Here is a 23296-nt window from a genome sequence, read left to right as displayed (position 1 = left end):
ATATGCCTCCGCCTCTGAGAACAAGACTTCCGCTAAAACTATTTCGGCTACTGCTGGGTTTTAAATATTTTAGGATACCCGATGAGAGTATAAATATTATAGAAAAAAAATTAAAATTACTAGATATGTTAAATTACAAAACAATAATCAAGGAAAGGATTGTTTTTTTCTTGAAGTAGGGACTAATTTCTTTACACAATGTTGGCGCAGTGTCTTGCAGCGTAAACGGAAGTGTCGAACTACTTTACTCTTTTCAATTTTTCTCAAATAAAAATAATATAAAACAAATATATATATTTACATACTGTGTGTATGTGAGAAAAAGAAGTGCAAAGTCCAGAGACCAATTATTTTTTTTAGTTTGTTTTTTTTATTTTCATTGCTCTGACGTGGCTGATGACCTGTGAACTCGTGTCGTCACTTTTTGACTGAGCGCGCGGTTGTCAAACACAAACAATTCCTACTACTAGTAAATGTTGATACTATCAGCCTGTTTTCTGCTGCTCTAGTCACGCATTTTGCCCTGTAACCCTGATTAACATTTTTGTCATGGGCTCAAAGGTGGTATCTAGAGCAGAAGAGTTTTCCACACTTCTCCGGTGAGTCTTATGTAAACATTTTAATTTACCTTCATTTATCATTTAGCGAGAAACGCCAAGCTACATCTAGCTGTTAAACGTTCGATGCGAGGAGAAGCCTTCACTTTCTGCGTGTATTTGTATAGTTCAACTTACGTTGTGCTATGCTTTTGGTTTTATGCTCGTCCAAGATGTCTTCAGGATGACCAAAGTAGTAATTCATGCACATATGAGGTACTTTCATTTAAAATAATTACTTTTTATACCATACCAAGAAAAACTGTTATTTTTATATTTTTTGTCGACTTTAATGCATATCTTTGTCTTTAAGGAGGACATTCACATTACAAAGATGAACGGAGACAAACTTACTGCGGTGAATTTGTACTTTGCCAACCAAACAATCTTTGTGTGTGAAAAAGCTGTAAGTCTACTTTTACAATTAAAAAAAATAAAATAAAATAAAAGTATTTGAAAAATACATGTGGTTTCAAATTGATGTTTTCCATCAATCAACCAGTCTTCATTTATCAAGTGATTTTTGTACACAGCAAGAGCAACATGAATAGAAATTAATAAATGATTGAGAGTTTGTCCTCAGTTTTTGCTGATCACTGTACAATCTTTTCATTTTTTTGCTAGGTACCAAAAATAATTGGGCTATGTGATGGTGATGAGCTAAACACAGAGACGTCGAACTGTACAGCTGATAGTGATGATGCTGAAGATAGTTGTGATGTTCTCCAAACGGAGCAAGGACCACAGCCACTTACAGTCATGAAAGCAAGGTAAACACTAGTAAAACTTTTACCATTTCATGTAAACAAAGATGTGCGTTTAATAATTTTCTTTTCTCTTTCTGTAGACAGTTGCTGTCTTTGTACACATTATCTCAAAACCCTGGTGTGTCCGCTGTGGACAATAACCCCATCTTACACCCTCTCTGGGTGCGATGCGACAGGAGCGATCCTGCAGGAACAGCCTGGTTTGGTGCAGAAATAGTCTGTGCATCAAATAAAGTAGCCGGGGTCAAATTGTATTCTATTACCTGCAAAGGTAAAACCTCTGAAAATATATTTCCCCCTTGCCAAGCACACACTTTCCACACTCTGGCCTGATTATTACCAAAGCTTTAGAATCAAGTATCTCTTAAATAGAACCTGTCAGATGACATGAAGTAGGCTACAACATGTCAAAAAGCAACACATTATGTTACAATCTTTTATAACATAATGTGGCCAGTCTATCAAAATTATTACAAGAGCCATTCACAAACCAAAGATCACAAAAGAAGTCTAACATTAAAGCAGTGCAGGCCTCACTTGCTTCTGTTAAGATCTGTGTTCAGACCAAAGTGAATGAAAAGTCTCATATTTGCTAAAAAAAAAAACATTGATGATCTCTTATATGTTAATGAAAATATTTAGAAATAAATGCTGGTAGCATGGCCTTAAGCAGGCCATTCCTGTTGATAAAACATCTAGGGAGTTGAATTTTACATTTTTGAAGGAAAATGGGCATGGTTGTTTTGGAAAGCTTTTTGTTGTAAAGTAACAAAATCACTTCAAAACTGTATTTTGTATTTGTAGGCCATCTGAATCTGCTGTTATTTGTTTAATGATCTGAGTTCAATGAAGGAGAAATGTGCATTGGAGCAAATACTTTGGTGCTGCAGTCTGTGTTCTGTACAGGCTTTGTCTTTGTCTCTGATGGACAGTTTGTCTTTAGGTTCAACGGTGGAAAAAAAATCTCTTGTAACCCTGGAAGAACTGAAACAAATGCACAAGAACAGACATCATTCCTCCTCTGTAAGTGGGCATGTTTCCTCTTGATTTGCTGCACGAGCTCTAAGTTGTTTATTCAATCTTTCAATATTTCTAGATGGGGATTAAAGGTAGCGCCAGGTTCAGTTTGTTTGGGTCCACCGTCGTGGAAAACACCACAATCGAGTCACAGAGCAGCGTGACAGTGGACTTCAAGTGGAGTCATGTGGAGAGTATTCTTGAGATCCCTCCTCTGTCCTCTACAGCTACTCTTGTAAGCATTTTGTATATTTTTTTGAAAATGGTAAACTTAGTCGGATATTAAAAATGGAATGTTTTGTGATTTTTACGTTGTTTAATGTTTTTGTTTGCTTTGCAGAATATCAAAGTTGTCTGTGGAGACATGAGAAGTCCCATGTTTGAGATGTACAGGGAGCTAGAGTTTCTTCAGGTTTGTACTTCATTTCATTTTCAATCCTGATACTGGCTCTCTGCGACTGCGAAAAATTACTTTAGGTATCATTTAACAGGCATGCTGTCTTCTGTGACGTTTTAAATTAGTCTTTAAAATGTGGGTTTCTTCAAGGTTCTACTCTTTAGCCACTAAATTTGTACGAGTATTACAACATACCATGATTTTATGTCATTAGCTAGAAATACATGTCTGTTGCCAAATTAGTACACTACCATCTTAAAAAAAAGTCAAAATAAATGGTCTCCAGTCTTATTGTTACATTCTCTAAATAAAATCATATTTTTTAGAGCAGATTACCCATAAAGGTTAAGTAAGGTATAATTTTGTGAACTCTTTGTTGCTATGTCTTAGCCCCGTTTTTGTCTTTAATCTTCTATGCATTTCTGTTAGTTTTTTTTTGTTTTGTTTTGTTTTTCTTCATCCGTTTTATTTCATATATCTGTAAAGTGTTCTGCATTTCTCTGTGTACGATTGGTGCTATGCGAATAAACCTGCCCTGACAACAAAAGTTCAAATAATAAATTGATCAGTTTCCTGCGGTTTCAGACTTTAGCAAATGGTTTGAAAACAGGTGAGACTGAATGGATGGAACCTGTGGAAAGCACATCGGCTGTAAACCTGACAAAGGTTTATCTCGAAGGTAAATTTACCAAAAAATAAAAACAAAACAATTTTTTAAGAGAACAGAAGAAGCTGTCACGTTAATGTTGCTTTCGTTTCTGCTTACAGAGCTTAGGAACATGGCAAAAACACCACAGGATCAAGCTGCCAAAACAGTTGAGGTATAATAATTGAAACAGAATTCTGTTTGTTAAATACAAGAAGAGAAGTGAGACAGTTACTATGTTTTCATCTTTTGTTCAAGACCCCAAAGCTGAAGCAGGAGACGGATCCTTCCATTTTCAACGCCTTCTTGGAAAGAGGAGATTTAGATTTTGCAGAGCAGCTTTGGGTCCGGATGAGAAAAAGTACTATTTACATATTGTATTTATAAATGTAAACAACACTGGGATCCATCTATAACATCACCTTGACTACCATTTTGTTTTTTTTTTTTTGTTTTTTTTTTCTTTACAGGTGTGAGTTCATACCAGGACATCGGCGACTGTCTGAAGCTGGTTATCGAAGCTCTACGATATGGTGACATCAAGCCCTGGGTATGAAGTGACGTTGCTCTGGCCATCTAATATCATACTCACAAATGCGAGCAAGTTTTTGTTTTGTTGTAAGATTGCTTTTCTTTTCCTGTGCCTCCAGATTCACAGAGACAGCAGCAGCTCCCTCAGCAAACTGATCCTTCAGTCCTATCACCAGCAGATTGACCACGTCTCTCTTACAGGCATCACCCCGGTCACCATGCTACTGGAGGTGGGACTAGACAAGATGAGAAAAGATTACATTAACTACTTGATTGGTAAGCTTCTTTCATCTTAAATGTGAGGTTTATGTTTAGTAATCAGTGATTTAATAAAGGCTCCCAATAAACTATGTTTCACAAGGTTTGCAAAAACAGCTGTAATCCTTATTTATTTATTTTTTTTAAATCAGGTGAAGAATTGACAACTTTAAACCACCTGGTAAGTTCAGAAAATATTTTTTCATTCCATATCTGGACATTGTGTCTACATTGTGTTCATACAGTTTCAGGAAAAAAAAAAAAAAAAAGATTCCTAATAGTAATAAGTTATACTCGACAGTACTACTACCTGAGCACTGAGGTTGATCTGCAAGAGCAAGTGATCAGACTCAGAAAACTGCATCACCTGCTGGAAATAATAGTGACCTGCGGCACATTCTTGGGGTTGCCTTACGACCGGCAATTTGTCCTCACACAGTAAACACTTTTACTTGTTCTCTTGACTTACGAGCAGGAAAATGCACGTTTTGTTAATAAGAAAAGCAAACTCGTCTTTTTTTCTTTTCTTTTTTTTTTTTTTTTCCCCTTGCAGATCATGTCTGAATCACTACAAAACGTCACCATACGATGAGGAACATGAATTCAAGCTCCAGATCAAACCAGCCTTGATAAGCCATTTCTACCAGAAGTACGATTTACAGCCTTTTGTTGAACGTTAAGACAAAATAATTTGCAATATTCCCTCATGTTTTTAATGGGTTTGTTTGATATAATTTTTGCAATCTAACCTGACCCGAACTCGAATTGACGAATTTTTAAAGTGTCACATGGTGCTTTGCAAAACCATTGACTCCTCTAATGTTTTTCCTTACGACCTCAAATATTAATGCGTTTTTATTATAACTTTATGTCACAGTCACAAAGGGTTGGATTTTTATTGCAGAACCTTTACAAATAGTATTAATTTCTAATATATGTATATATTCATTCCCATGAGTTAAAACTTTAGAATCACATTTTGTTCAGTTTTGTCCTACTTCTGATTGTGTGCTTGTTTTCCTCAGGGAGCTTCCCATAATGTGGGGAGTTGAGATATCCGGTGGTCAAGGTCTTCGTGAGGTGCGGACGTCCTTACAGCTCAGTGACAAGCCGCTGGTTGATCATGTCATCTTTGAAACAGGTGATTTATATGTACCTCTCACTGTATATCTGCAGTGCTGGACAAGCTTAAAAGTGTCAGAGTAAATACTGCAGCTGCTGTGTTACTATAAATGTAGTTCAACCAGTTTTACATATCCATAACCTTCACTAAATAATTTGGTGTGTTGAACACATCTAGTCTGTCTGCTGTAGTTGTATGTTTTGCCTATGCTGCTCAGCTACACGTAAATTTCATCCATATCTGTCCTGGACAGAGGAAATATTTGCCACGTTTTTCCACACATGGAAGCTCCAAAAGTCAATTTTGATTGTCTCAATAAAATGGCTAAACCTTTTGAACAGTGTTGAAGAGAGAAAGGGGAAAAAACTGTATTGTAGCTCTTCAAAGATTTGACATTACTCTTTGTTTGACCTTCTTAAAAGGAATATATTATATAGAACCAAAAAAATCATTTTACACGCTTTTACTATTATGCTAAAAATTGTGAAAAATATATTTGATGGTAAATATAGACGAGATGGGGAACACATAATGCAACCATCAACTTTTATTCAAGTTTTCTACCTGACATATTTCTACATATTAAAGCCTGAATAGCATGCATGTAACTTTGGGGACAGCAAACCATAACCTCATCTAGGGCACCAACCTGGCTAGAGCGGGTTATGGCTGGCCATGATGAACATATGAAAACTTCTTACTGAAACAGTATCTACACTCTTATCCACTGTAACATCCCGCTAAAGACTATTTTTCTTTTTAATTGTGTCTTTTAGATTTTCCAAATGAAACTGTAAATGGGGACATTGATGAGCCTGCCTTCTTTTCTACTACGATGTGCTGCAGCTTCAACAGCTTTGTGTAAATGTACTATTTGTATTTGATATCATCATTAGCTACTAATATGTTTTTATGTCTTTTTGTTGTTTTTTTTTTTGGGGGGGGGGTTAGACTAGAGATGTCAGTTTTTCAATATGACTGTTTAGGGGTTTAGAAGAGGCCATCTGTTGAACAAAGTTTAATATTGATAAAAGCACAAATGAAGGTATTTTGCAGCAGCCTTTTCATACAACAGGAAAATACAGCATGTTGTTGATGCATTTATCAGAATCTCTGCTTCTAGGTTCTACATTATCTGCTTAAGCAGTGTTTAATTTCTCTCAGCAAACACTGAATTCACATCAAATGAATAAAGTTAGCATTTCAATGTAAAGTCAGCTCACAAATGTACTCGTATTCACACAAAAATGAGTAAAGAAATAAAGCAGTAAAGTTGCATGAGCATGTTCGTAACTTCAAACGCCTCCTAGTTCCTTCTTCGCAGCAGGAACATGAGCAACACGGCGCTGATCAATATGGAGAGCGTGCACACTGTGGGGACGACAATTTCAGTCACCATCTCCATGTGGCTGGTCAGCGGGTCTGCAAAACACATTTACGCTCATTACAACCCCGTCGCATACGCAGACATGGCTTAGAAAACTGGTGTAAACGCTCAAGCACAGCACTCAAAGGGTTAATATTTCTCACCTACACAGAATTACACTGTATCTGATTAACTGTGAGCATGAGGGATTTCTTACCATGTATAAGTCTTAGAATATTGGCAGCAGTACTCCGCTGTTCCTCTAATGAAAGAAGAGAAAGTACTTAAAGGTGATTAATGACACTTTAACCCTTTGAGGACTGCATGCAGCTGCTGGTTGGAGTATTTCAGAAAGCTGCAACTTTAATCCACTGAAAGTATGTTTAAGGCTGTGAGCAAGTACTTGAACCCTAATTGACTAATTGACACAACAAAAAGTCACTATGTCGATGAGATTTTAAAATTCTGCAACAACAGTTTTTGTTCGCAAGGGGGGGAGCAATCTTCAGGACAGCTTAGGTTGATTTGGATAGCTTTTATTGCCCCTTTTTTCTGATATTAAAATGTATTTGTTTATGACAAATTTAATTAAAACAACAAAAAATTCATTTTGCTTTCTTTTTTGCACAGAATTCTGATTCTGATTCAAAGCAAACAGAATAAATTGCCAACCAAGCATTTTTCACATCGATGTACGTGTTTTGAGTAAAAGTAAAACCATCAGTCTGTTGTGTCTAAATTCAGTCTTATAATTTGAAGTATATTATTTGGTCCAGTAAGTTGTCCTGCTTGCTGAAATACTCTTTATGCACAAACAAAACAGAACAAGTTTGCATAAAATGTACAAGGCAGAAGCTTGTTTTAAAGCTACTTGTTAAGCAGCAGAGGCCTCAATGTGTTAGTTTTTAAACCACTCAGTCAAAAACCAATGACAGAGATATGAGTAAAGTTTAAAAAGTATGTACCCTGAAGTTCTAAACTTCATCATGCACTGGCCAAACCTTTGGCATCTCAGCATGTTCCTTGGATTTTCTTCTAGCTAGAAGGGCAAACAAAGAAGATATCTCAAATATTCTGCAAGAAATTCTGAGAACTGGGTTTTTGCATTTTTAATATATTTTTACGCAATCGTTTATGTCCTCTGAAGTCAAATTCATGTCAAATTGTAATAACGTCTGCCCATCATCGTTAACAAATAACCAATTGTATTTCCAAATCTTTATTTGTTTACCCCAGCTAGTTGTTAATCTTTTGTCACAGGCAAAATTGTCACAGAAAAAAAAAATTAACTAACCTGCTGCTAGTAGCTGGTTGCTGGAAGAACACATCTCAACAGCCTTCCTCCTCCAGTTTTCAACCTGTGAATATAAAAAAAAAAAAAACAATGACAGACTTGGGCTGAACCCCATTTCTGAATGTTACTTCTACCCTTGAAGTTCTAAACTTCATCTTGAATTGGCCATCATGCACTGCATTGGTACTTGACGGATGAGTGGATCACATTCCACTAAGAAGTGGTTCTGTTTCACAAGAAGCTGTTTTCTATAAACTGTTACTGGTTCCAGTAACAGTTTATACTGAAACCAGTATAAACTGTTCCAGTATAAACAGATACTGTTTATACTTTTTCATGTTTATTATCTGAGAGCAAAAACATAGAACTAAATGCAACAAATCAAAAAGTAAAGCATCTTAAAATAGATTTTTGAAAAACTTGATCATGTAAATCAAATGTAGTCATAACACTATGAGTTTATACTTTTTTTTTTAATTGTGGACTTACTGATGATGATCCTGACTGCAGTTATTCTCTTATATGTCTGTCCATATAAGAGGAAAATGTACTGCATGTTTCAATATGTTTTAGATTCTACTTAAACGTTTTATTCAGTGATCAAAATGGATGACATTCATGTAAAATATAATTTTTAAAATGGATATTACAGCTGTTATTGTACTTATGAAAATGTTAATGGATTATATATTGACATTTTTATATGTTTCTCTCCATTGTCTAATGAACCACTTACGGCTGTACCTAAACATGCTGTTGACTTTGACTAGCACCAGGCCTTTAAAAAAAAAAAAACCCGTCAAAAGCTAAGAAAGGGCTGGAATGTGATTCAACCTTTGGTGTGTATATCGAACTGTATAACCCCCAGTTCAATATAAAGAACTAAATCTCTATATCTAAGAATTTAAAATGATAAATCTCTCACCTCTCTTTGATTTGGAAATCCATTGGAGCTGATGATCCGTTTGTAAAACTGCACAGAAGCTTTCGGATATCGAGGTTTGTTTTTGTTCCTGAAGTCCACATAGTACAAGCCGAATCTCTCGGAGTAACCTTCGTCCCACTCAAACTTGTCCAGCAAAGACCATGCAGTGTAGCCCTTTACATTGACTCCATCTCTTATAGCTGAGTAACAGAGAAACATGATAACAAGTTAATCTGTCTCATTTTCTATACATAATTTTTAGAATCACTCACCTTTTAGCATCTCATTGATGTAGTCTTTATAATATTGTATCCTCCATTCATCACACAGCTCTGTGCACATCATCTTCTCAGAAACTCCATTCTCAGTCACGTAAATCATCGGGTTCCCATACTGAGTCTGTAGAAGGAAGAAAACGGTGCAGCTTGGCTTTGAACTAAGCCACTCAGTTAAAATTCAGCGCAAATAAAAAACACCTTCACTCTGTACCTTGACAAAATTCAGCAAACGCCTGAAACCCCATGGCACAGAGTAGAGCCATTCTGACCCAGGATCAGGCCACCGCGGGTCCACCAGCTCAGCCAGGTCACGGTCTGTGAAGTAGCTGTTGCTGCTACGGCCTGTTGGATCATTCCTGTGGGTGATGTACCGGGTGGTGAAATGGCCGATGCCAAGGAAGTCACACGTCCCCTTTATGTAACTCTTCTCTTGTGAAGAAAACGCAGGCAGTCGAGATGTCCCAAGTCCCTGCTGCACACTCTTCCTTCCTGCACAGCAGTGTCGATTAGGCATCTCCTCAGTCATTTCGGCGAGATTAACTTTTTACTGTGCAACTCACCGACAAAGTCTTTCATTACTTGAGGGTAGTCTCCATGAAAGATGGGTGTGGCAAACCAGCCCAGATAGAACTGTACATATCTCTCTGCTGCTTCAATGTCTTTCTGGTTGCTGATATCCACCGGCTCGCCCCAGTCCCCCGACAAAGAGATGCCCACCAGACCTGCAGAGATGCAGAACAGTTCTCAGGATTTAAAAACCCACTGCAGGTTGAATGTTACTTTTCAACCTCATTTACCTTTTTGTTTTCCCCTCCATTGTGTATCATAAGTGTGCCAAACTTTGGCATGTGCCTGGATATTAAAAAGATCAAATGTAAGTTTCATTTGTTAGCTTGCTTTGAGCGATGGGAGCAGCATCTTAATACCTTTATGATGTGATGTGCAGTTCTATAAGCCCCAGTTCCTCTCAGCTTCAGCCCAGGAGCGTGCTCACCTGTCTCATAACCTTCAACAGCCATAGACTGTAAATGGATGTTAAGTAGAGAGACATCTACTTAATTGCCTTATTCAGCAGGAGTGAGTAAAGCAATCCTGTTGCAAACTTAAAAAAAAACAATATTCCAAACACACCCAGGGATTGTTGAAAGTGATCCAGTGCTTCACTCTATCGCCAAATTTTTCAAAGCAAAGGTTGGCGAAGTCATTGAAATGATTGACCATACTTATGTTTTGCCACCCACCATATTTCTCTTGTAAAACCTGAAAGAGGAAACAATACAATTCATAGCTTGGAGGCACATCAAAGTTAAAAGTCGAGGTGGTCAGTATTAAACACACCAACCTGAGGCAGATCCCAGTGATACAGCGTAACAATGGGAGTGATATGGTTCTCCAATAGGTGGTCGATTAGTTCATCATAGTACTGTATTCCTTTTCCATTTACATGGTCAGCTGCAAATAGTGTTGAAGTATAGAACAAGGATAACTCTACACAAAACATTAATAATGCCAGCTAGAAACCTTTGATCACCTGAAATGTTCCCAAATGTTTGTATGTCATTTAATGTGTTTTATTGGTACTGCATGTTTCAATATATTTTTCTACAAAATTCAATCTTCCTGAGTCAAAACACATTTTTGCTAGTTATAGACATTTGAGGTCTGTCTTTAACAGCGTTCTACATTAAGAGACTGAAAGTTTTGTCTATTTTATTTTGCAATATGGCATCCATTTTCAGCCCTTATCGCAGATTCTCAATTGGATTTAGGTTGAATACATTATGCTTTACATACCAACATTATGTTGTGTCTCTCTGGCTGTATGTTTAGCTACAAGGGTAAATTTACGTTAATTGCTTGGATTTTGTAGGTTTACACTGGCTTTCCACTTTTGATTTTCAACAATACATTGATCTGCGCTCTGTCAAATGTTAAAAAGTTTGAGTATAGTTTTATAACCTTCACAGAATAGCTGTATTAGTATTCAGTCAATTACACATACATAGCACATTTACTATTTAGTTATCAAAGCGAGCTGCTTGGAAATGCACACCAAACTTACAATAAATGTATTTGTGAATTGCCCAGAAAATCATAGATGCTTTTCCTAAAGCTTCAAGATTGTTACTTTGTTTTGGTCCATTAAGTAAATTAACTAAAAAATATATATATATATTTTTCTGGTTGTAACATGACAACTAAAAAAGGAAAAAGCCCAGAGGTATGATTTTTTTTTTTTTTTTTTTGTAAGGCACTACTTACACTTTACACCAGTGGGAATAATCCTGGGCCATGAAATAGAGAAACGATAGTGGTTCAGCCTTATCTCCTTCATTAGAGAAATATCATCCTGAACAAAATACATGCAGTGCAATGAGATATTTAGATTGACTTGTACCTTCACACAACACAAGCTCCTACACTTCTGAAATTTTTCTGAATGCTCACCTTGATCTTGTAGTAGCTTTCACAGGAGGAATCCCCCGTGTCATTTAGTTGGATTTTGCCCTTTTTGTGACTGAACACATCCCAGATGCTCAGTCCTTTTCCATCTTTGTCCCAGGCTCCTTCTGTTTGATAGGCTGAACCTCCGGCACCCCATGAAAATCCTAACAAACGCAACAATCGATCAGCTTGGTCGTGTTTGGCAAAACGAACAAAGGACTTTGCAGAAAATAAGTGAATACCAGTTGGAAAAGTGCCATAATAGAAGGAGCCGTGGTTGTTCTTTGTCCAGTCGAAGTCCTCAGCCGCAGACAGACACAGCACCAACATAAGCACATGGCACACACTGACGCCACAGCGGGGCTGCATGGTTCTCCTGCAGCACAAACTGATGAGATCTTCCCTGATGTATGAGCAGGGATGAGAGCCCATTCAGTAACCACATTTAATCATACGAATAGGCAAACACGTCACAACCAAGCCAACAAATACACACTTTCTTGAAAATGAAGGATATTTGTACCAGAGAGAAACTTAAAAGTCCATAAAGAGTCATCAAGCAGTCTAGAAGCATCCCAGTGTGATGGTCCGTGGGGGGTCTCGGTCCCCTAATGCAAAGCCAAATGCCTCTTTTCAAACTCAATGGAGTGTGAGCTCATCGTGCTGAGGCAGACAGATCCTATACAAACTGTGGTTTCACCTCTGTAAGCAAAGCTAATGTTTGAGAGGCTGATACATTTACAGTGAACACTCACATGACAATGCAAGAATGTTTCTACACAAAATAATATGGACATCATTGTGTTTTGGATGGAGATTAAATGCTACTTTTAAAAACCTGCCAACATTTAAAATTAAATAGTGAAAGTAACTTGAAATATCCAATTAGAAATGTAGCCTAATATAATGAATCTGATCATTTTTATTTTTTTTGTTTGTTTTGGCAATAAATATTCAATTCAGGCATGATTTTTTACAACTTTCCCAGATAAAAATGTTACAACTCCAAACCATCTATGCCTATTTACCTGTAAACCCTATAAAGACTGCATTGACTTGAGGCCTGCAAAACTTTGTTTGGGAGTGAGAACTCTCCCAAAGCAGCAGAAGATGTAGAAAACTGGACACATCTAACGAAGAAGTCTCCACTGCCTCGTGTGGCACCGCTCTTCTCCAGAGCTGTTCCCTGCAGGCAGTGTGAACGCTTGCAGCATTGTGAGACTCAATGTATTGTTTTACCTGTTTAGAAAATGCTGAATGGTTTATTCAGTTGAAAGTGTTGGCACTGCATTCCCCAATTATCTGAATCAGATGAGGACAAGAGATACGAACAAGCTTCGATGCAAACGAAGCCCTCAATTTGTACCTAAATTCATTTGTGATTACATGAACAGTAGTTGTGTTTTACCAGATTTTAAATTAATTTGAAATTTTTAATTGGAATATGGCACATATGTTATGATTCCTGGCAAATTAGCTACATTAGACATAACTGGACATGACTCCGGCCACCAGCTGGTGAAAAAATTGCTTCTAATATGGTCCTTATATGTGCAAAATTTGAATCAAGTGATATGCTACTTTAGCAGTGTGGTGGTGCAAGGAACATTTGTGACAATAAAAAGCATGATATCGCTGAATCTGTATATATATGTCAACGTAAACAAAAAGTTACTATTAGTAATTCACCTGAAGAAATTAAAAAAAATTGCTTGTAATTATGCATTTTTAAAAATGGAATCACAAAAATGAATTTTCCAATTATATTCTAATATACTAAAATGCATCTGCAATATACAAATGTCACGTAAAACATGTTTCGTTATAATTACAAGTGAACAATATTGAAATCAGACACACAATAAACAAAGCAAAACATTTATTTTTGTGCTTAAAATTCTCATTTCTTTTAAAACAACACGTACATTTTATTCTCTTTTATGGCCCAGCCATAACATTTCATGACACGCATAACAACCAGGATTTTGGATTTTCAAGTGAATACGTCACCAAAAAAAAAAAAAAAGAAAAATGCCTAGAAAGCTACTCAGTAAGCACCTAATGATACTGTCTTATAGCATGTCAGTGACACATTCCTCACAAACTTTAAGTTAAATTATAGGGAGAAATGTAGACAATATGCTCTAAATTAGGCTAGAAATGGGCACTGCTAGCACCACTGACTATTACAATGTAACGGTTACTCCATCTGAATAAATTAAAGCTACCAACTAATAATACAACTAAAAGGTGTTCTCGTTAAGTGGCCAGATACACACACAACCCATAATTCTTAGTAATCATCATCCTCCTCAACTGCTTCAGGCACAAATTCAAACTCATTGTCATCATCCTCTTCATCATATTCATTCTCCTCGTCGTCATCATCTTCGTCTTCTTCCTCCATGTCATAATCCTCAGCACTATTCAGCAAGAGTTTGGTGCGATTGATTTCGGTCTCATCGTCAAGATTAATCTGAACCTGGAATAATATGAATAAACTTGATTTCAGTCCAGAGGCAAAGACAAAGCAAGAAAAGCTCATCGTCCAGTTACAGTAAATGATCAAGATCATTTCCAACCTGTAGATACAGATCATTCCAAAACTGTTTGTACAATCGAGACCTCACACGTTAGTCCCAAAATATAAGCATTTTATTTAATTCAGAATGTGATAGAGCAACAAAGAGTAGAATGGAATAACACCGAGTTTTCAAAGTTTTTAGCAAAAATCCTAAACATTCATTTAGCCTGCTTTACTCTGGCACCTCTAAATTAAATCTAATTTATTACTAATTAAAACAGCTTTTCATTTAAATTACATCTATTTTGTTCAATCATCCACAGACTGAAATTATTCACTCAAAACTACTACTATAATACTGGCAGAAAGCTATTGTGGGCTTGAACTTGGATGTGGTAGACATTATAAAGTTAATTAAATGTAATCCAAAATACTCTATTTTCCACTTGATTAACTCAAAGTGATCCAATAGCTACTTTTAATTAGGTAATATAAACACAGAATAAGTACACATTATTCAAAATGTCACAACATGTAGCCATTTGATGCTAAACTGAAGTAATTCATGTTCGTTTTACCTCATTTTCTGGCGAGGGGTCATGTGAAGCTCCTTCTGTTTGAGCGCTGATGATAGACTTCAAGGCCCCTTCTTCAAACTAAAATATGTGCAAACCACATGTGAAACACGAATATGTGCACAAACATCTTTATATTTATGAGCTCACAATCACCTTCAAGCGGTTCAGCTGGTCTTGTAGCATGACTTTGATTTTGAGGAGAGTCTCCTCTTCCTTCTTCAGCTCCTGCAAACGGCTGTGCATGTTTGTTGCTGCAATCAGACCATTCCTCAACACAGAAAGAGCACACAGGGGCACATTATTTATTATTTACTGGGAAAGTATTTGCTCCTTGTGGGCAAAATGAAACATTTAGGATATATATATCTTTTCTTTTTATTTCTATGTATAATGTTTTCCAAAGGAAAAATATAATATATATACTCCGTTTTTCTCGGTATTGGCAGCAACTGAAGTCAATTTTGTATCATAGCGGTTCATTAATATAGCTCAGTTTACTTCTCCATTCGTAAACCAGGGTAAGTTTAAAACAGCCTTACCTCTTTATACACACTGCCTAAAGTTCCATAACAGAATCTAAGGATAATGATCGGTGCGTCGGAGATTTCTTTCTTTATTTCTAACGAATCGGGTTGTTATGCTACTGCAGGCTAACAGGCTAAAGTTTGGTTGTTCCTGTTGTCAAACAGGCGTCATTTCCGGGGCAACAGGGGCTTTGCAGTGGTGACGGAAAATGTAGGAATTCCCCTCTTCTTTTATATGCTTTTAAAATTTACGCTGTCGTCGGGATTACAAATTAAATATCTCTTTTTTTGTTTTTGTATAGATTAGTCATTTTAAATATTAACCATTTTTAATGTTTTTTTTTTCTTCATATGGCTTTCAAATTGTTCATATGGAATGCACTGATAGATAGAGGCAGACAAAAACATGAATTTGGAATTATTATAGCTATCAAAACATTAGCTGAGGGTCTAAAATAATAATAATAATAATAATAATAGCTAAACAGTTAATCGAATATATATATATATATATATATATATATATATATATATATATATATATATATATATATATATATATATATATATATATATATATATATATATAAAAACAGATTTTAAACTGATGTCAGTTTAACAGAAGATTCATCCGTCAACATTACCGCAAAGAATACGACCAACAGGAAACGCTTACAGTAGAGAAGAGTCCTATTTGGCGACATCTTGTGGCAAGTTTTTGGTAATTGCCCACTTCGTCTCGTGAGAACAGTTGCGTGTTTGATTACACTAATTAATTTAATTTTGAGCTTAAAAATATATAACACACAATTAATTAGAATTTTTCTTTTACATCAGTATCCGAAAATAAAATATAATCAGTCAAACAAATTTAAATACATACACAGTATATATGTGAAACAATATTATTTGACCCATCAAACCAAGATGACTAAACATTCAAATGTCTAGTTTCTATAATATTACTAGAAAGTGCTTTATCTTGAAAAATAATCGCTCCAGTTTAATTTTTGAAAGATGTTATAATTCAAGCATGAAGGTATGTAACTTTACTCAACAGACCCCTAAATTGCAACGCCTTCATGTAATTCATACATTTTTCAATCCTTAAGAATGGTAAGTACCAAAAATTGATTTTTGACTACTATTATCAAAATAATACTTATGGCAAATTGTATCCATCTATTGCCAGCAACAGTTTTCTCAGAGCCCGAGAAAATGTAGTAGTTGTTCAAATTTTTCCAAAATTGTCTCAGCAGGGAACTTTTTTAAACGCTGTTCGTTACCAGTTTTGTACGAAGGAATTACTTGTATTTTGCCAAGAAAAGCAACTGTAAACATTTGAACCAAATTAGGCTGTTATCTGATTTGAACCTACCTTGCATATGTCTTATGCAATTAAGCTAAAAAGATATTTGGAAGACGAAAACATCTTTGAGGTGATAACAGCTACCCAACCTACTGTACAAGGTTTGTGTGTATTAGTACTAGTGTTTCTTGTTGTCATTTATTACCTGCCATCTTTTTTTCTTTTTACTTCTGAGAGGTTTGAAGTGGCAGGTGTTAAGTTTATGGTTAAAGTCAGCCTAACTTTTAACATGTGTTTGTGGCGTTCTTTTCCCTGTTAACAGCTGAGGGTCACTGTGCTGGATAACACATCAGGAACACACCTGGTAAAAATATAATTTACTTGACTCTTAATAATTGCTTTGATTTAAACATGAAATTATTAAATGTTGCAGGAATTATAAAGTTGAAGATATTTCTTAAAATACATTTACAATAAACTTAACTATGATAGAACATTTCAAGCTTCCAGTGGACATTTTCAGGAATGCTTGTAAAATTGCCCTGGATTCATATTATAAACAGCAGATGTAAAAAATATACACACCCTTGTTAAAATACCAAATTTTTGTGAAGTAAGGAGGCCATAAAACTCATTTGAAAACTTTGTATACTTTTAATGTAATAAATATTTTTGTAAAATTCACCTGAAAAACTACAACAAATCTGTTAGCAGGTCAAAAATGAAAAATAAAATGCCCATCAAGCACACCCTTGAACAAAAACTTTGTTGATGCACCTTTTGAAAAAAACTTCCCCATTCAGCAGTCTTTTGGTTGGAGCCTCACATCACTGTTTTCACAGTCTTTTCCATGATTGTGTAGCCTACTGAACCAGACCAGTAAGTCTCAGGTAACCATAGCAATTAATCAGCTGGTTAGGGTGCAACACCATATGTTTTCCAGTATGTAATTCTTTAACAATATTTACATTTTCTGAGGCACAGAACCTTGGGCTTTTGTTTTCTCTCAGCCATTATCATGAACCTGACAAGAAATAAAGGCTGGAGATATATCAATGTTTGAGCAATACTTGTGTATAATTTTATATTGAGTTTCACTTTCAAAAATGAGTGACAATCAATATTGAACTCTACCGCAATATTTTCTTGATACATACATACAATATTTACAGTGTCTTTGTGGTAACAGATGGAAGGCATGTACCCAGGAAAACTGAATTAATCAAAAGTGAGTTGAACAACATATTAGTTTAAGGGTGTGCCTACTTTTGCAGCCAGGATTTTACACAACTTCTCCTTTTTTTTCAACAGTTTTTCCTGTAGCAGATTAAATTTTTATTTTTATTTTAAATAATACAGGGTTCTTGTTGCATCGAAGGTGGAAACGAGTAGTGATATTGTTTATCTTGGCCTAACAGATGTGGGTCTTTTTCTGTGACCTTTTTATTGACTGTATGGGGAGTCAAGTTCCTCCTAAATCCCCTACGCTTCCACAATAGTAAAAAGGAGCAAGTGGGGTAGATAACAAAATCAGTGAGAACAAAAATAAATCCCATATGGAACCTATTGTTGTGAACAAGATCTGAAACGGCTCTTAATCAGTCTTCAAAAATGTTTGAAGAGCCCATTAGGTTCTTTATAGGATTTCTTCACTAAGTCCATCCAGATGTGGATGTTGATAATGATACAGCACGCAGGCACAACTGGAAACAAAAGAACTATAGAGGGGACAAGCCTGTCTCTGCTTACACACATGAAAAGAGGAATGCTGTGGGTTCCCCACATTCCCTAATTTTTCCATGTTCTTTGTATATTTAGCGGTTTTACATTCTTGGGATTCAGGGGGCACAGGGGTTGATTGCTATAGGAAGCTTCACAAAAGAAGTAGAGTTTGTAGACTCTAAAAGGTCACATAACAGAATATATTCCTCAAATAGATATTTTAAAAAGTAAGTATATCCTCATAGGATTTATGTGTCATGACTTAAGATGGCAATGTCTTATGACACTATAAGAATACATACACAGAACCTGAAATGAACAGAACCATTTAGACAATAATGAGTTAAAATAGAGAATCGCAATGCAAAACTCTGAGTTTTCAGGGTTTCTTTTTTTTTTTTTTTTTTTTAAATGTTTAGAAAATTTTTGTCCTTTATCCTTCTTGTACCACAGCCTAAAAAAAATCAGCTTTCTGATTGGTTGTTTAGAGTACACAGGTGTGGGTCATTTTGTGATTGTAGTGAAGCCACAAATATATCACTAAAATTTTGAAGTTAAATCATGCTAAATGAAATAAAACCATGCTGCATTACACAAAAAGTGCACATTAAAAGTTGTATCACTCATTGGCATATGTGAATATAAGCTAACAACATTTTATGAGTTTGTCTGTCTGGTGTGTTCCTTAATCTTCATGATGCTGTTTGTTCAAAAGTTACTTAGCAAACATCTGAGGCCTTTGAATTCAAACTCCAAAAAACTTAGTTGTTCTCTAAACAACTGAAAATACAATTTATATAAACAGACTATGACTGACTTCAGAAAGCAATTGGCTGAATTTTATTGATCATCTATGTAAAGGAGAGTGAAGGAAAATCCAGAAACATTTCTCAAATTTGCATTAATAGAAATTTTGAAAAGTATGTATAGTTTATCTATGTAGTTTACAATCTTGCAGTACATTTTGGTGGTCCATCAAATAAAATAGCAAAGAGCTACATTTGAGTTGGTATTTGTAACATGACAAAATGTGAAAAAGTTCAAGGGTTATGGATACTTTTGCAACAAGGCACTGTATGCAAACTTCAAACAAAAACCACTCTGTTTTCCTCTTGTCTTCTGGCAGAGGGCTGTTTGTCAAATGCATCAAGGGAATTAGGGGGGTAAGAGTAACCTTACCCAGAGAGGGGCCATGAAGAGGGATTATAATGACTGTAAAGTGAGTCGAAAGATGAAAGTAGGTGGTGACCAGTTCGTGGACTCATTGGGGTCAGTAAGTCTCTGGGGAATCCATGCTTTCTTTTTTAGCCAGAGCTGTTAAAAAACCACATCATGGCCAACATTTCTTCCCATTCAGCTTTGGTCCTCTGACAACAGTGCTTTACACTTAGATTAGTTTGTGCCTAACAAAAGCCTGTTTTTATCATTAAATCCACATTTCTTAACAATAGGAAAAAGGATATATGTGGGTGGTTTTAGGACGTTTCCTCTAAAACATTACACTGAGGTGTGCATGAGCCCAGTCCAGTGAAGGTAAAAGGTCGTGGAATGGGATAGAGCTTTTGTATCAAAGAACCTCTGTAACCTTTAAACATCCTGCCCAGTTCATTCCTGTTTATTAACAGTAGGACATTAGCTTGTTACTTATGCCTTTTGTGATTTTATCGGCTCATCTAAAGATCAAATAGAATTATTTCTTCCTTCTACTAAATACAAATTGACACAAAGATTTTATTTGAGTACCTATTTCTAAAGTTTAGTAAGGCTTGCTACATATGTCATGGCTAACATTTAGCCAAGGGTGGAAGAAAATGGATGGATGGATGGATATGTAGTGCACCACTTCAACGCTATGAGAAATACTGAGCCGAATGAGGTGGCTGTTAAAGTTAGTCCTCTACTTGGAAGCATGGCCAACAATGACTGAATGGCTATGCTAACTTTCTCTGCTGCCATTGCTGAAACAACAAGCAGACTGCAATTCTGAAACATCGCAGAAAATCAACATCTTAGTTCACAACTCCGCCTTCTGTTCACTGATTGGCCCCGTTGAAATTTAACTGCAGGAAGTAAGCTGAATGGAAGAAATCCCAGAACGAAGGGAGATGAAAACCAGATCATTTTTTTTATGAGCTGTAAATATTAGAATCAAAAGGAAAAGTTAGATATTTGTGTCATTAGTGTAGAATCAAGAACTAGTAGAAACTGTTACATACGGTGTAAAATGCGAGAAGAAGGAAGAAAATGCTCATAATTTATGCATTAAGCGTGCAGAGTGGTGGTCATTTACATGTTAGGTGCAGATGTTGAATATTGATCTAATTCCCTTTAGTTTGTATTTGCACAGTGAAACCTTTTGAACTAAGTGAAATTTATCCCTTGGGCAGTCTGACTAAAAGAGCATGATTGATAATGCTGTTAATTACCAGATTAACCACAGTGCTGCGGTATGGCCCGCTGTGTGGTTTTTATCTATCAACACTTGGCCCTGCGTACGTGTGTGTGTAGCTGGGTGTTCACAGCAGTCATGACAGTGTAAATCTGTCAACTTAATGTAGTTTAAAAAGCTTTTATGCCTGGTCCTTATCAAAGTTTCTGTCTGTATCTTTTCAGTTGAACAAAAGTGACATGTCAGTAGGTTGATTTAAGCTGATCTTTAAAAACTAAAATAATGTCCAGCAGATTGAGGTTGTGCTACAGAAAGTAGAGCTTCTTGTGAATTTCTCAGGTCATGACATGAAATTCAGGGCCTCATATGAGGTTCAGAAATTAAATTAAAGTACCAGTTTCATTTTGAATAGAAGTTTACTGGCATAAAAATGCCAAAGGAACACAGATATCTCTAGTTTAATTAAGAGGCGCACAAAAGAAAATTAAAGACAAGCAATAAGGACAAAACTGTAACAAAATCCACATCTGGAGAAGATATTTAATTTGCACCAATAAACAAAATTATGTGAAAACATAATAATAAACAATACCCAGGGAATGGCTCGTTATCAAAATTTTTATCAGAAGTAAGCCTGGTGTTCTGCTTCACTGTATGTGCAGTGCAGTAGTTTGAATTTTAATAAGCCAACTAAATGTAAATCTTGAAAACTATTATGTCTTTTTTTAACCAAATAAAAACCAATTTTATTTCTGTAAACAAATACAGAAATTCATATCGGTTGAACAATGTGAACATTATGTGTTAATCTATATTTTTAGCATGAATTAAAAATATTCAGCTGTTTTCTCTCTAAAGAGCCGGCTCACAATTGCACACCACTGGGTGACTGTAGCGCTGGTGCTTACAAAGGAAACAAACGGTGTAACTTTTAGTTTTTCAAAAATAACAAAAGTGTATTTGTTTTTTGCTCACAGTATTAAGAAATTTGATTTTCCATTTTCATGAGGGTCGGTCAAGGGGATCCAGAGGACCTGATGTGTGTTTGAGATCAAGTGCTCTTTGGGGTCCCCTTCAGGTAGAGTCTCAGTTTGCCTATTACTTGGTCAGGCTAGGCAGTTATGATGCAGTTTAGTCAGGGAAAGGTGAGAAAAGAGTTTGCTGCCAGGTCTTTAGAAAATGCCTGTTTCACAGCTGAATTTTGTAAACTAGCTGACCACCCATGTACAGCGTTCATGTTACACTGGAGCTTCCTCCTGAGACCAGCTTGCAAACCCAGAGCTCAAGAACGCCTCCACCAGACTCTCAGGCTGTAGCATGATTAATTACTTTTTCCTGTTTTCCTCCCTTTTTTCTTTCTCTGTGGTTTGTGTGCTCTTTCAATCTCCCAACCCAAGTGTTTTGGTGTGAATGGTTAACCTCCCTTGGTACTCTAAGTTAAACATCCTTGTAATGTCAGACCAGCAAGAAGGAAATCCACAGTGTTTTCCTTTTCTGCTCCTTTTTTCCTTGCACGATGATTCATTAATAGTGAGTCCCTAAGCTCACTTTACTTGAATGGCGAGGATTCTCATTTATAGATTGGTGCCCAGTTGTCTTATGTGGTGAGTAATATCTAAACGTAGGATTTAAAATAAATGAAACTGCTTGACCCTCTCTAGAAATAATAAAAAAAAGAACAAAGGAACAAAACACTTGTGAAATATGTCCCAGAAAAATTCTGGCTAAAGGAAAACAAGGATCCCAATACCAAACTGTTTTAAAGTTTCACTTGAAATTTCTTCATAATAATATTTATATATTTTCTTTGGTTTACTGAGGAAAATGCAAGTTTCAAAGGCTTTCATCAAGCACATCAAATTTGTGCAGATGTTCATTATAAACCAGTCTAACCACATCCTTTCCCCCCACCTGGCCTTCGTGTGTAAATATGTATAAGAAATTGATGGATTTTATTTCCATTTCATGATTTTATTTCTTTTTTTTTCAATGTCAGCCATTTTTGTCAAAGTTCTTGTAGATTTTGTACTAGTTTGAATACGTGTTAGCTAAGCAAAAAAAAAAAAAACTAAACAAAAATCTGCATCAATTTTATATTCCAACAAATTCAAAGATGGAGCAATATTTTCAAATTTGAAACCATAGTTAGTATGAGTCAGTGTATTTTTCAAATAGGCTACATCAGCTGTCACCTATGGGAATGGCTATCCATGCAGGTATCACTGAGCCAGGCCAATGGTCAGAGGAATGTAAGAGCACAGTGACAAAACCATTTATTTACAGGAACTTCCAAAGTTAGGTCTTCACACCCACCGCTAAAGTGGAGGAAGGCCAGGGAGGACACAGCTGCCAGTGAACATTGTAGGGACAACCCGGTCTGCTTTGATAGGCCGATGTGAACGTCACAGATGCCCTGGAACGCCACCCAACTTGTTTGATATTTTAAGTGCACAAACTGAGACATTCCTGACATGTGAACGGGCCGTAACAAATGATACCTTTCTAGGATCTGTGCCTTCGCATGCTGTAGGTTTCTCAGACCAGTAAGGTGGGTCAAGGTCTGGAAATGTTCCCCTTTTTGTGGCTTCAGCGACTGGATGAGGACCA

The 23296-nt window shown here is 36.1% G+C and overlaps 3 protein-coding genes across 5 annotated transcripts; 1 reads left to right on the top strand and 2 right to left on the bottom strand.

The window, feature by feature from the left end:
• The first annotated feature begins 121 nt into the window (after positions 1–121).
• On the top strand, positions 122–6635 carry zwilch (zwilch kinetochore protein). The gene is made up of 18 exons (XM_014998821.2): positions 122–599; positions 770–812; positions 910–1002; positions 1221–1366; positions 1444–1634; positions 2307–2386; positions 2460–2615; positions 2721–2792; positions 3363–3456; positions 3546–3598; positions 3682–3784; positions 3894–3973; positions 4074–4230; positions 4365–4393; positions 4514–4650; positions 4766–4861; positions 5238–5353; positions 6112–6635. Exons 1-18 carry the CDS (start codon positions 550–552, stop codon positions 6198–6200), a joined length of 1785 nt encoding a protein of 594 aa, XP_014854307.2. The 5' UTR covers positions 122–549; the 3' UTR covers positions 6201–6635.
• On the bottom strand, positions 6460–12366 carry lctlb (lactase-like b). 2 transcript variants are annotated; one of them, XM_014998817.2, is made up of 14 exons: positions 11886–12366; positions 11647–11807; positions 11461–11548; positions 10541–10650; positions 10330–10458; positions 10125–10220; positions 9996–10050; positions 9759–9920; positions 9410–9687; positions 9193–9319; positions 8921–9120; positions 7996–8059; positions 6919–6963; positions 6460–6757 (listed from the first exon to the last, which is right to left on the bottom strand). In XM_014998817.2, exons 1-14 carry the CDS (start codon positions 12073–12075, stop codon positions 6642–6644), a joined length of 1821 nt encoding a protein of 606 aa, XP_014854303.2. In that variant the 5' UTR covers positions 12076–12366; the 3' UTR covers positions 6460–6641. The 2 variants fall into 2 exon arrangements, with proteins under 2 accessions (XP_014854303.2, XP_014854304.2); XM_014998818.2 differs by lacking the exon at positions 6919–6963.
• Positions 12367–13507: 1141 nt separating this feature from the next.
• On the bottom strand, positions 13508–15446 carry snapc5 (small nuclear RNA activating complex, polypeptide 5). Of its 2 annotated transcripts, none has more exons than XM_088006248.1 (4): positions 15285–15446; positions 14899–15013; positions 14746–14823; positions 13508–14125 (listed from the first exon to the last, which is right to left on the bottom strand). In XM_088006248.1, the coding sequence occupies exons 2-4, from the start codon at positions 14986–14988 to the stop codon at positions 13937–13939; spliced, it is 357 nt and encodes a 118-aa protein (XP_087862374.1). In that variant the 5' UTR covers positions 14989–15013; positions 15285–15446; the 3' UTR covers positions 13508–13936. The 2 variants fall into 2 exon arrangements, with proteins under 2 accessions (XP_087862374.1, XP_087862373.1); XM_088006247.1 differs by having other exon boundaries at positions 14899–15021; positions 15286–15445.
• Between the last annotated feature and the right edge of the window lie 7850 nt (positions 15447–23296).

Source organism: Poecilia mexicana, unplaced genomic scaffold (genome assembly GCF_051168715.1).
Source record: "Poecilia mexicana isolate PSO_F unplaced genomic scaffold, ASM5116871v1 scaffold_6, whole genome shotgun sequence".
Classification (NCBI taxonomy): Eukaryota; Metazoa; Chordata; class Actinopteri; order Cyprinodontiformes; family Poeciliidae; genus Poecilia; species Poecilia mexicana.
This window is presented reverse-complemented; position numbering and strand designations above follow the sequence as displayed.

Excerpts from the sequence above, each read along its gene's own strand:
- snapc5 (XM_088006248.1), bottom strand. The coding sequence starts at position 14,988 with ATGCACAGCCGTTTGCAGGAGCTGAAGAAGGAAGAGGAGACTCTCCTC. Across the intron at positions 14,824-14,898 it reads ACCAGCTGAACCGCTTGAAG|TTTGAAGAAGGGGCCTTGAA; the intron begins GTGATTGTGAGC and ends CACATATTTTAG. Across the intron at positions 14,126-14,745 it reads ACCCCTCGCCAGAAAATGAG|GTTCAGATTAATCTTGACGA; the intron begins GTAAAACGAACA and ends ATATTATTCCAG.
- lctlb (XM_014998817.2), bottom strand. The coding sequence starts at position 12,075 with ATGGGCTCTCATCCCTGCTCATACATCAGGGAAGATCTCATCAGTTTG. Across the intron at positions 10,051-10,124 it reads CTGCACATCACATCATAAAG|GCACATGCCAAAGTTTGGCA; the intron begins GTATTAAGATGC and ends TTTAATATCCAG. Across the intron at positions 9,688-9,758 it reads AGTAATGAAAGACTTTGTCG|GAAGGAAGAGTGTGCAGCAG; the intron begins GTGAGTTGCACA and ends ACTGCTGTGCAG.
- zwilch (XM_014998821.2), top strand. The coding sequence starts at position 550 with ATGGGCTCAAAGGTGGTATCTAGAGCAGAAGAGTTTTCCACACTTCTC. Across the intron at positions 1,367-1,443 it reads CTTACAGTCATGAAAGCAAG|ACAGTTGCTGTCTTTGTACA; the intron begins GTAAACACTAGT and ends CTCTTTCTGTAG. Across the intron at positions 5,354-6,111 it reads TCATGTCATCTTTGAAACAG|ATTTTCCAAATGAAACTGTA; the intron begins GTGATTTATATG and ends TGTGTCTTTTAG.